The 12,882-nt window shown below is 43.2% G+C and overlaps 3 protein-coding genes and 2 non-coding genes across 5 annotated transcripts; 1 reads left to right on the plus strand and 4 right to left on the minus strand.

Annotated features, from left to right (window-relative positions):
- Nucleotides 1-5,880: 5,880 nt before the first annotated feature.
- F5Y00DRAFT_261100 (class I glutamine amidotransferase-like protein) lies at nucleotides 5,881-6,745 on the minus strand (the record flags this gene model as incomplete). The annotated part of the gene is made up of 2 exons (XM_048011146.1): nucleotides 5,881-6,117; nucleotides 6,299-6,745. The coding sequence occupies 2 exons, from the start codon at nucleotides 6,743-6,745 to the stop codon at nucleotides 5,881-5,883; spliced, it is 684 nt and encodes a 227-aa protein (XP_047865927.1).
- Nucleotides 6,746-7,695: 950 nt separating this feature from the next.
- Nucleotides 7,696-8,671, minus strand: F5Y00DRAFT_268761 (uncharacterized protein; the record flags this gene model as incomplete). Its single annotated transcript, XM_048012316.1, has 3 exons — nucleotides 8,355-8,671; nucleotides 8,218-8,293; nucleotides 7,696-8,130 (listed from the first exon to the last, which is right to left on the minus strand). Exons 1-3 carry the CDS (start codon nucleotides 8,633-8,635, stop codon nucleotides 7,696-7,698), a joined length of 792 nt encoding a protein of 263 aa, XP_047865928.1. The 5' UTR covers nucleotides 8,636-8,671.
- An 893-nt stretch (nucleotides 8,672-9,564) lies between these two features.
- Nucleotides 9,565-9,651, minus strand: F5Y00DRAFT_t63. The gene has a single exon. It is a non-coding gene; the product is annotated as a tRNA-Arg (tRNA).
- Nucleotides 9,652-10,789: 1,138 nt separating this feature from the next.
- F5Y00DRAFT_261102 (uncharacterized protein) lies at nucleotides 10,790-12,274 on the plus strand (the record flags this gene model as incomplete). Its single annotated transcript, XM_048011147.1, has 2 exons — nucleotides 10,790-11,264; nucleotides 11,469-12,274. The coding sequence occupies 2 exons, from the start codon at nucleotides 10,790-10,792 to the stop codon at nucleotides 12,272-12,274; spliced, it is 1,281 nt and encodes a 426-aa protein (XP_047865929.1).
- Nucleotides 12,275-12,723: 449 nt separating this feature from the next.
- Nucleotides 12,724-12,795, minus strand: F5Y00DRAFT_t62. Its single transcript has one exon. It is a non-coding gene; the product is annotated as a tRNA-Met (tRNA).
- Between the last annotated feature and the right edge of the window lie 87 nt (nucleotides 12,796-12,882).

Consider the following 12,882-nt stretch of genomic DNA (forward strand, 5'->3'; position numbering starts at 1 on the left):
GTTATTCGTAGTTACAACTCTGCTTATTTCCGACGAGACACCGCTCGCGTGTTGAGTACTATGTATACCTATAACTAGACAACCTAGACACAGCGTTTTCGAATAAGACTAGTTTCGGTGGCTGTTGAGACAAGATTACAAGCTTGTCTCATCTAAGCAATTGTCCACTGCCAACTCAGCCTTAAAAATGCACCTAAGTTAGTTGAACGAGGTTTTCTTATTACTTATGAGCAACAAGCTCTTCTCGAGAACAGAACTGCAGGACTTTACACTTACTTGCATGCATGCATATGTATGTACCTTAGCGGGAATTATAGCAAACTTATAAGTCTTGCGTATGCCTTGTACAGGCCTAACTACAGTGACAAGCCTTATGCAAGGGTTAGCAATCCTGCAAGGGTTAATTTTCCTGCAAGGTTTATAAGTGGATGTATATTCCCATACAAATTTAGTAGAAGGATATATCCGACTGGAATATAGGGCATTCTAACATTATTTTCCCTTATAACCACTGTTATTTCATTACAGCAGGTTTTAATGATATTAATGCTTAAGGCCATTATAACCACTTAAAGCCATTAAAACCACTTAAAATCGTTATATTACCACTTTTATTAATAAATAACGCTTATAATCTTTTAATTCTTTTAAAGTTATATAATTTAATTAAATACCTTTTTATACGATAAACGTAAAATATATATTTTAATATTAAAACAATAATTATTACGTAATACATAATTTCGTAAACTTATAATTAATTACTTTTATAATTAAATGATATAATACTTACGTAATAATAATAATTTTAACTTACGTAATAATAATAATCTCGTATTTAACTTAATAATTTAACATGTTTTTTATAATAAATAAATACTTATAAACGTTTTAAAATAACTTTAAATACAAGTAATTATAAAGTATTAATATAATAATTAAATTTATATTTTTATTTTTTTACGACCGTACGAATTATTACGGTTATATTCGTATACGCGTAACCGTAATTAAATTATAAGTTATATAAACGGTTTAAACATTTATTTTTAATTAATTTAATAAATTATTTATAATAACTTTAAAAAATAATTTATAAGGTATTTATAATAAATTACTTATAAAACTTATTTAATTTATAAGGCTTAAATGTTTTATATTAAAATTATAATTTATTATAAAATTTTAAATTTAATAAAAGTTACTTAAAATATAAAGCTTACGTAAACCTTATAAAGTCCTTATATTTCCCGTTAAAATATGTGTAATATATTAAAAACATTAAAATATACATAATAAAATAATAAACCACTTATAATTGGTACGGAATCGAAAGTTGAGATAACCTACTATGTATAAACAAAGGCAGGTTCTTCCAAATTAAGTATAATCCATACTACTTCTCACATGCAGCCGTTAATCCATGCGATTTGACCCATCCTACCGTCCATCTCGATAAGTCATCCCGTTCCATAACGCTTATTGATTGAAGTTAACAACATTGGATATTTTAAGTTTGCGCGACAACATAAGTATTATACAATGCATCGGTTAATAAAGTAGAGCCTTTTATACTTAAACCCTCTGCAAGCAAATAATAACCAAGTAAATATTAACAATAACCCTTTAAATCTTTTGCATGGTGAACATCTATGTACCGATGTTAAAGTAAAGTAACGTACTAATATATGAGGTAGGTATGCACACATAGCAGCCACCTATCAGCGGTATAAATTAATTACATGCTGCTAATTGAATACTTACAAGGAGTGATTCCTTTCAGCGGCTAGGAAGCACAATTCGCAGTAAAAGCAGGGGTAGCAGGCCTCAAAAACTTGAAAACGGAAATTAAAAGTACGGAATTGCTGGCATCGCATTTCATCTTAATTCTTCGATCTCAAGCTTACACTATATGTACATACATAGTAATGTAAAAGAGTATACATACACTAAATAGCAAAGCAGCAACGATTATCTAACTCATGAGGTATATATGATGATGCACTTTTAAAGATATAAAACCCACACCGATCTGACGGTAAGTGATAGTCATTACCTACATGCAATCGAAAATCTCAAAGCTCACGCAAAAATAGAGCCCAAAATATAACGCGTACCTAACCTTTGTCAGCTACCTGCTTGATAATGATACCGCGACTCCCTTCCTTTATTTGTAAAAGATTACCTCATTAACCCCCTTTAAGTCTAGCCGCAGTGTACTAAATTGACGTAACAAGTTCAAACTGCCCAGTTACTAGCAGTTACCGGCACTGTAAATAAAGTTTCTCCTGACGGCTGAATCCGGTCCAAACAAGTATCACTACGGTAATGACGTAATTTGATGAAAAGTACCCGTTCTTGTCGTCTCAATAAGTGGGATGTCTTTACGCGTTGAGATGCGAGGTGGTATTTTTGTCATGTTGCACACGATTATTATACCTCTCTAGTATATACAAGGGTATGTCCAATTACAATGTAAAATTTACAGATACCTCTCATGGAGTACAAGCCTAAGAGGACGGCCCACTAGGTAAACATTTATTTTAAGAGCTTTTGGCTCCACTATAGCTTTTGGTTTTTATATGCCTAAAGAGAAAAAAAAGATTCTTGGCGTGATGCACCTGCAGCAGACCAGCAGCCTTAGATAGAACTCTACGCGAGCAGGTAGGTACGAAGTACATTTGTACTCATGTATACCTCTTACAACCCAACAATTGAAATCGCGATTCTTCATTGATTGCACCGACCATCTTCCTCACCTCAATGCTTCATACTACTTCAAATTTCTACTATGATCAGGTAATAAGGAAGCTCCACCAGTCATCGCGAAGTCCATCGAGCCTAGTCGAAAATGCTGGTGGCGTTTTCAATTATGCCATGGCAGCATGGCTACATGCGTATGATCAATATTGATAACATCTCGGCCACGTCGATACAGCGAGGGATCTGCCCTTGCATTTCCACGTACTCCAGTCTCCAATAGGATTCTAGAACTGCCGTCTTCCACGCGGCAATACGAACTTTTTAGTGATAACGAACTCATTTTCTGCCCTATGCCCAAATTCGATTCGACGCCATCCGTTACTCCTTCAGCAAATATTTCAAGTAGTAAAAGAAAAGAAGATAGCTAATAGACGAACCAGGTAACAGCATTCCTCACCGCTGTTGATACTCGATACAGTTTTTATCTTCCCCAGATGCGAAGGATATCGGTCAGCCAATTAATGCACGGGAGAAATCCTCCGAACCAATCGCATAGCCAGGAACCCAAAGAAGGAGAGATCTAGTAGTATTAACCTCAAATCAAATGCATCCTAGCATCGCCAATCCTTCAGGGAAGAGAGCCATTCTGCCATTGTACATACACAACGTACAGTACTCTGCCGCGGCTCGGCCCCAGTCCCAAAAATGCCACCGCTAATCAACAAGCCCTTCTCGATGAGGTTAGGTGCTGTATGTATTGTACCTGTCTACCGCTGGTAGGTATTGTACTGTACATAAGAAAATCATTCGGGACTGCAACGAGCCGCTTATAGCGTCTCCGACCTGACGCGTGTGTCTGTGTGTCTGTGTGTCTACATGCGAGATACGAGTAGACTCGTCTTCTGAAGCGCGAAGGAGTCTGCAACCCGTCACCTCCATGAAATCTCACGTGGATAGCTGGCAACCAACCAACCGTATTTATATGTCAATCCTTGACCACTTGTAAATTACAATGATACGTTATACGTTATGCTAAAGAACTGCAGTTCTGGTTCAAGTCAGAATTCAGTTCTGATTCTATATGCCAAGATGAGCTATCGTGGCAACTCGCAGAAAACATCGAATCTGAATGCATTGGCAGGGATCACAAAACCTGCTTTTGTAACCAGGGTCTCCAGCCTTACACTATCCAAAAGACTTGGGTTCCATCAGATCGACAATTTACAGGGCCATTTCCAACTCCAGTACCTAATGCTAGGAAAATCAGGAACAATGTCGATACGATCTTCGGTCGCCTCCTTGGAGAACATGCCGACATATCGAAATCTAGCCACATACATCGCCTGGATACAAACGCGAGATTATCACAAAAAGAAATTTTGCTCCTGCCATCCTAGGCATAGCATGCTGACCCGACATTATGGCATCTGGAAACGAGGCACTATGACTAGTTCGGGTTCGGATTCTAGACCGCAGACCCGAGATCCGAGGTGGCTAAGTCGGGAAATCCTTGTGACATGCGTCTATCCGCCGCACCCCCGACGATGCCGGATCGCTATCCAATTAGGTAGTCTGCCAGTTTTTCTCATACTCGAACCATATTATCGCAGATAAGCTCTAGCAGCCAGTAACGATAATGCGACCCATTAGATATCTACCATCTCGTCCCCCGCGTGTTTATAACCTGTTACCGCCCGGTAAAAGGAAGCAAAGAGTAACAGGCCACTAATTGTACTGGTTCGGTTAGAACAACACAATTATCTATACGCAAACAATCCCGGACAGTCATCTATATCTACCATATATGGTCAACCAGGGGCTACGCTGCCGCCCGCCGCATAATGCAATAGGATGCGAGTTTCGTTTAAGATTGAGGAAAACGAATATCGTACCTACCTATAATCATGAATACCTATTGAAGAAGCAAAAAGTTGGTATCGGCGCGAGGTCATTTTCGTAGCTTATGAATACACAGCATAGCGCACACGGACCCGAGTATTATTTCGATCGGAGTCCCGTTGTGTAGGTAAGTGCCACAAGACAGGTAGCCAGCGAGTCATATACGGAGCTCTCGATTTGCGACGAGAACTACTGCGTATATGGAATGGTAATTTTTACCGCTCCTATAAATATATACGATATCAATAGAAAAACCTGAGGAACTCCAAGTCTATGCAATACCTATTATTATTACACGAGATATTTCTAATATAGCACGATAATCTCTGTCCTCCGTTAGCCGGCTCAATTTCATTCGGAAAGTCTATACTAGGTAATATAGCAGCATCAGAATGCTTTACTGGTGTTCGATTAGTCGTCACACTGATCATACTTCCGCTTCGGATCTAGATTAGATCTTGTTGAGATAACTACCTACCTATTGACTTGACGTGGCTGTTGCTACTTGTCCCAGTTTTCGAACCCTACGCAGCTCGGAACTATAACTATATCTAAGGTACCTACCTTAATACCATCGTACGATATCACGGAATCGCGCATGGCAGATTGCTTAGTCTATCTACTAAGATGACCTGAAAATGTACCATCATATTCTTGGGGAGCCAGCGCCGTAACTTCATTTTCAATACCATGGCTTCAAGCAGCTAATCCAAATTATTATGCTACTCTTTCTTTAAGTAATAGGCTGGAGTATCCTGGATAAGCTATTGCAATGATCCTTAAGGGTCGGTATAATATAGAAGACATCCACTCGTAGGCTACTTGCGCTTGTAAATCCACATGCCTAAGGGGCATAAGGCCGGATACCTACTTCAAATTACGCTCATATATTCAGAACTAAAATTTATGTCGCTATAGGCCAAGTCTTAAGGAATAGTATGAGTGTCTATACCCAGTCTAAGGTTGCTAGAGACCAAGTGATAAAAATTCAAGAAACTTGAGTGGCGACTCTGCTAGAATCGATACGCTCCCTAGGCTAGAAACATAGCTGCAGATAGTAATGTAATAAATTCACTTAATAGACGAGCAGAAGGTCTTGTGATGGATCGATAGGCTAAACTATATTCATTGCTTAGGTAGGCATACTTCGTATTTGATATAGTATCATGCATCCCTTACATGGACTCTTCGCCGTCCCACCCGTCCGTCTTACCAGTCCCAAGCGCAAGCACAGACGGAACTATACATAGGTAGGTAGGTATTCCTACAAATAGCCCCTTACTTCGCAGCCCTGTTCTCCGCTTTTTCGGCAAATGGATCAAAGTCCGGGTCCGTGTTCCGGATATACTCAGCCCGATCAGCCAGAGTCTGCGCGATGTCCTCGCCGTACTGATCCGCGACGAAGGCGTACATCATGTCGATGCCCGCCGAGACGCCCGACGACGTCCAGATATTGCCGTCCGTCACCCAGCGCGCCTGGCGCACCCAGTTCACGCGCGGGCCCTGCGCCGTGGCCTTTTGTCGCCCACCGAGTTCCGTTAATTACCACGCTTACATACGACTAGGGGGGTAGGGTAGGGTAGGTGGGGATGGGAAAAGGGGGCTGAGGGAAAAAAAAAATCTGAAACGTAGGTATGTAGAGGTGCTGAGGAAGAGGAAGAAGAAGAAAGGAAAAAGGAAAAAGGGAACAACGAACCCACTCCCACGCAATCTTGTTCGAGGTCGCGCGCCGCCCGTCTAATACACCTGACGTGGCTACCACGGCGCTGCCCGTGCACACCGTCAATAGGTACCTGAGGCGCGGGTACGCCGCGCGCACGTACTCGACGACAGGTGCCACGTTGGCGGGATCGCGAGAGCCGAAGCCGCCCGGGACGAGCAGGACTTCGGTGTCGTCGACGCTATCAGCATAGGTGCGCGTGGGCACGACAGATTGGCCCGTAGAGTGGCCCGAGGACGAAGTCTGCGTCAGGACCGGGTCAAGCGTTGCGGATAAGACTTGTAGGGATAGAGGGCGGATCTTGGACAACATGTTGAGGATGTCGAGAGGACCGAACACGTCCAGCGCTTGGAAGCCCGGGTACAGCGCCACTGCGAAGCGGGTTGGGGGGCCGCGGATGGAGGTGGAGGCCTGGGGCGACATGGCTGGGGTAGGCTATGGTGTAGGGGTAAGTAAGTATATTGGAAAGGAGGGTATTTCGTATGGGACTAAAAGATAGCCGAATGATTCTGGTTTCAGTGATACGAGGAGCAAAGGATATTCCAGCCTGAGGATCGCAACTGGAGAGTCATATTATCGAAAAAGAACCAAATTGGACTTAGATACCCAAGTAGGTATATGTACTGTGATAACTAGCTGAGGTACGTGTTAAGCGTAGATGATGCGAAGGTCGCCAAGGGATCGTGATTCCGAGGCCGGTCGGAGCCGGCGGCTCGAGCTGAGTAATACGGAGGTCCTGACGCGGACTAGTGGCGCTTAATAGCTGCACGTCTATGGAATGTAATGTAATGTAATGTTAATGCTAAATCAAGAAAAACTGCTGCCTGGTACGGCTTCCCGAGATGTAGGCAGGGGGGGATGGCAAGGGGGTTGCGAGCTTACTACGTATGTATGTAGCTAGCAGCCCCAGATTCAGGGATGGAACTCCTAGGAGTTGAATATTTTACGCGGGTAGTTAACCTACTATCTTGAGCAGAACAGAGTTATGCTAATAAGCTTATACAAACATCTGTTCAGTTAACAAGAAACATAGGCAGTTATGTATAGCTAGTTGTTTGAATAGTTAGGCTTTTATATCCTTGTTCAAATGAGTATTATATTCGTATTAATTACGGTGATGAAACAGGATAATATAGGATGGCAGTGCTGTTTTATTATCGGTCGACTTGATTTAACGAACGTCTATTCGTAGCGACAGTAAAGGGAGTCGTCCCGAGAAGGACTGCTAGGAAACATGAGCTATACGACGTTATCCTGGTTGCTTAGGTAGCCGTGTAAGAAAAAAGATATTTTTTTTAATAAAAAAATAGGGGAAGATAAGACATATTCCTCCATCTACATAGTTCACCATATTCCCCAGGCCTCCATACCCCTTACTTGCCAAAATAACTCTGGTCAACGTCTCCCTGACTCGTACCAATCTGTACCTGATAAACATAACTGTCGACCTGAACATCCTCGCCGCCGTATATGCCAAACTTGGGATCGCTCTCGCCGGGATACATGTTTCCGGTGAGCGTCTGGGACTTCGTAGTATCGAACGTTACGGGCTTGCCGTCGAACCAAAGCTTCGCGTGGCCGTCCTTCGCTTTAGCTTCGATCTCTAGACCGATCTTGTAGATAGTGCGCGGCTTGGCGTCTTGCGACCACTGGACCTTGCGGCCGTGCTCCCCCCAGACCGAAGTATGCGTGAGTTCTAACTTGTTCTTCCGCAACTCCAGGGCGAGAGGGATGTTGGCGCCCTTGTCGTGGTCGTTGTTGGCCTTGTATTCTTTCCACTGGAATACGATGAGGCCGTCGGGAAGTTCCTAAATTTTTTATTAGTTGGTGGATTTGAAAGGCTTTACCTAGTTGATGTAATCTAGATAGGGTCGAGACGGGCTTATTGTACTGACCTCGAGCGCGAAACTGTAAGTAATGAAATATGTAGTTCCAGCTTTGGTCTGACCCTTCAGTGAATGGTACTCGGCTCTATCAAAATGTGTGTATTAGCCTTAATCCTACTTGGAGGGTAATTGTTGCGCCCGCTTACCTACGATAGCCGGCTTTGTGGTGGAAATGTGCAGCCTTGGTCCCTTTCCAATCCTTGTCCAACTTGATATACAAGTCTTTGGTATTCTGCTTGGGCTTATCCCCCTTGCCCTTCTCCAGATTGAGACTTCCAAGCTTCTTGGGGTCGTCACCACGCGCGGCGCTGAAATCGACGAGAGGTGTCCCGCGAGGAGTCAGGGTTGCTGGTATCGGTTCGCTTTGAACGGGTTGGGTAGGAAGCCCCAGCAGAAGGAAACTAGTCAACAAATATGTTAACAACATATTGTCTTTTTCCTTCCTTGAGTTGGGTCGTCAGTGATGCTACTCTTAGTTTAGTTGATTGTTTGACTCGGGGGATTGAGGTGGAGGAAGTATCATATATTTATATCAGATGGCTTCAGCTTCAGCCCCATCTCAGCTGTACGAATCCCCTGCTTATAGGCAAGTTTAGCCCAAGGATGGTGACCTCATGGAGCGATCTCCTCCAATCAATCAATCACCTAGGGGCTGAACTTCGTAGGTAATAGGGTGCCATTAATAGGATTTATTCGTAAGATCGCGAGATATCAAACTATTGCTTTTGCGGTACCAAAAGGGCAGATTTCGCAGCATGTCTCTATTTGCGGCTTAGGGTTTGACGAATAGCACGATAGGATATGCTGGATATGCTTACGATGAACGCAGGCTAACCATCTTATTCTCCAAGTCGCGATAAGCCTCTCGCTTTGTTGGAGATGTAGTGATTATTCTAGGATCGTCAATGTTTGGGTGGATTTGCTTGTATTTTTATGACGATCTACTTCAGATCCTACCTTAGTCCTATCGTATTATACAGGTAAGGGTTATTGAACGAAAATTCCTCATTAACCTCGAGTATAATATTCTAACCTACATATTTAATAACATTTCTGGATTAGTCCTTAACATCGAGTTCTCCCCCCATACCCCTCAAAGAAGAATTATGATTCTAAATTTATTCTAGCCGTGTTAGCATGTGTTTATCTAGGGAACTCACGTAATAAGTACCCTTTTGCCGTTAGCATTATACTTTCTAATGCCATGTCATTAGCTCTGTGCACTGTTTCGATATGGCAATAGTTTTATGTACCGAAACTTGAAAAGGGGTATGTACCTAGGTACCTAGCTACATAGGTACATAAAAAGAAGGACGACACCCCATGAATAAATGGCAAAACAGCAAAAATTGTGAGCACCTGCACCGGGATTCGAACCCGGGTTCCCGGCTATCTAGACTGAAAAGTCGGAGGCCGATAAGTTAACCACTACTACATGCAGGCTGAGATTGAGGAAGGTACGATGCGAAAGTTATGTCTAACATCTACACCACTTAGCCTTCGACATACCACCTCGTCAGTGATGGATTTTCTGATATTACTATTCATATGTCTCCTGATCGTCTGACCTATCATAGGGCATAGGGCATAGGGCATAGCCTGTCTACTTTCCGTCACGGCGAGGAAGGAACATACGGGATAAGGCCGGAAGGGGTTGCTTAATCCACTGTAAGGAGGTCTCGGGGCCTACCCGGATGACTCGATTGGGTGACTAACAACTAAGGCAAAGCTAAAGGTATTGACATGAGTCGATAAATGCATGATCTGTATAGTTGCTAAGGGGAAAAAGAGCTCATGGAAGCTTCTATCTTAGGTTAGGTACCTAGGTACCTACAGAGGCCAATTGCTCCTGCCTCGCTTTGATATGTTGCAAGAGGGAATGAACGTTTTAGATAGTACAGCTAGTAGCCGGGTATGTTGTAGCTGTTTCCCCTTTCTATCAAGGGGAGAATTACCCACTGGCCTAAAGCTGAGTGATGAGGCAAAGACAGGTACTTCAAATCTTTTAATCCATTCTTTTCAATACAGCCAGCAACTCATAGAAAAACTAACAAAATTATAAGAAATGCAAAATTATTTAATATAGGTATATAGTCCAGTGACTCAGATTGTTTAATTCCGTTTCGTTGTTTTGCTATCTCTTAGTAGCTAATAAGAAACAACTAGGTAAAGTGGCCCAGCATTGCATTGCTATGCATTGCCATTTTAGGTAGCTAAAGTCCCATCTGGACCAATGAGAAGGGTCGCTACTTCGTACGACAGAGCATATAAGGGAAGAACACCTACATCCAATATAAGCTTTATAGGTACCTACCTATAGGCAGGAACCCTAAATACAAGTGCATACTAAGGTACCCAACTTTTGGCATGCAATTCTTATTTTTTATTTCTACCTCTTCTTGATTACCATAAACCGTCCCCATTACTTTGGGGAAACCATTCCAATAGAAACTATTCCTATAGCGATTAGATATCACCCTTCCAGTCTTACTAACCTAAAAACCCCGTCGCTAATTATCTTAACTTCCTATAAGAATCGCAGTTCGAGTTGAAACCCCTACTACGAAACCAAATGCGGACTATGGAGGAAGAAGCCCGAAGTAAATTACCAAACCCCTTGGCCACGAGAAGATGCGTTGGTTGTCACGATACGGACTGTGATCTGCGACAATTACAATGCGCGTGCTTCTGGTGTCGGGACTGCTTTGGGAGATATCTCCAAGTCAAACTGGCCGAGAGGTATCTCTGGCCACCCAAGTGTTGTCACTTTACCCTCAGAGATCAAGATGTCGAATGGATACAGTCGAGCGCGATCTTGGAAGAATATCGAAAAATAGACCGCGAGAAACGTGAACCACCACTCCTATATTGCTCACAGAAACAATGTAGGGCCATTCTCAATACCCAAAATACGATAAGGGGAAGCAATATCATTGCATGTGACAAATGCAAATCTAAGACCTGTCAGAAATGCGAGCAGGAACATGAGCCTATTGAGTCGGAGTGTAAGGGACCGCCTAAAGACGCCAAATTTGAGGCCTTGGTCCGGCACGAGGGTTGGCAGAGATGTTCACAGTGTAATTATACGATTTCCCGAACGAAGGGATGTAACCATATTACGTGAGTTCATACATCCTACTTCCATTGTTGTCTTAATAAGATATGCTTACCACATTCATCCCTCGGCCTGTGCAGATGCCATTGTGGTTACCAGTTTTGCTATCATTGCGGCTCGAAATGGAAAAGTTGCAAATGTATAGATAACCAGGCTGGGGAGGATTTAGACGAGGCCTTCTATGAAGTACAAGACGAGCCAGGGGGCCCTTCGCGAGTGATTAGCCAACGGGACATACTTGAACTTGCTGGGCGGGTTATAGCGCAAGAGGCACAAAGACGACGCAGGAATAGGCAGAATGATCTGGACACAGTACGACGAGTACGGAAGGAAAACTTGCACCCAGAGCAAAGGCATGATCATGGACCATCAAAGCCATCCTCGGAGCTTCACGGACAGACTACTGCAATACCTGGGCAATCCCAATACTTGCCGTACAGGCAACGCCCAGAACCCTCGATAGAGAATCCGCTACGTCCACTCCCCCCTAACCGTGATCATACGCTCATTCCCGAATCTACCTCGGCTACGTTGCCGCCTCGAAACGTGGCGATAGATAGTCTGCCCATCCGCCTTTCGTATCAAGGAGAAGTTCCTATTAACGTAAGACACCCGGGACGGCATCGTCAAAATCGAACACAATCCCTATCTTCCAAAGTTCGCGACCCATCCCAGCCGGATCTTTCTCCTGCACAACAGACACCAGAGGTAATTACGATGAAACAGTCGATACGTCAACCTGTAGCTCCTGAACCAGGCCGAGGATTCTTTGCCGCTTCTAGAGGGGATCTTCACGATTCTTTACCAACAGAACAAACCACTCCTACTGAGCTCGGGAGCCGGCCGGAATCGGAGCCGCAGGATGAGGTGCCGCATACTCCCGGCCCCTCTACGCCCCCATCTCAACTTATACCCAGCAGTCCTCCGCCATGGTATCCTCGATCACATTAAGGGCAGCTCTGTGGTCTCAAGCACTTCTACGGCCTTTCTTTTGGGTATGTACTTATCCATTTGCCCTTTTTATTCCTAGTTGCTGCATTGTGGGCATGTGAGGAGAGAGCTAACTACTTTAGTAGGTTTAAGGGGGGTTTAGCGATTTTCGTTTAATAAGAGTTTAGCGGAGTAAGATTTATTCAGTATGGATACCAATTTCTGTTTATAGGGCAAAAACTCGTGATCGAAGAGGCACGGGGATATCAGAATAACAGCGTACCTTAGGTATTCTTACAGCTATAAATATTAATATGAATATTAATACGGACATAATTCCTCGTACTAAAGTAATACTATGGCCTGGGTTAAGAGAACAAACTTTTGTGGGACTGGGAGAAGGGAAACCTAAAAAAAAAAAAAGAAAAAAAAAAAAAAGACAAAAAACGACTTGAAAAAAAAGAAGAGGCTAGCTTCACTCCGTTTCGATCGGAGGTCCTCCGGGTTATGAGCCCGGCGCGCTTCCACTGCGCCATGAAGCTTTTGAATGTATCCACAGAAAATTCTTAGGATTTGCGGTTGGATGTAGCCGTGCAATTACACCTTATAGCGTTTTCGTACACCTTTGC

This window comes from Daldinia vernicosa, assembly GCF_022497035.1.
Source record: "Daldinia vernicosa strain CBS 139.73 unplaced genomic scaffold F5Y00scaffold_17, whole genome shotgun sequence".
Taxonomy (NCBI): Eukaryota; Fungi; Ascomycota; class Sordariomycetes; order Xylariales; family Hypoxylaceae; genus Daldinia; species Daldinia vernicosa.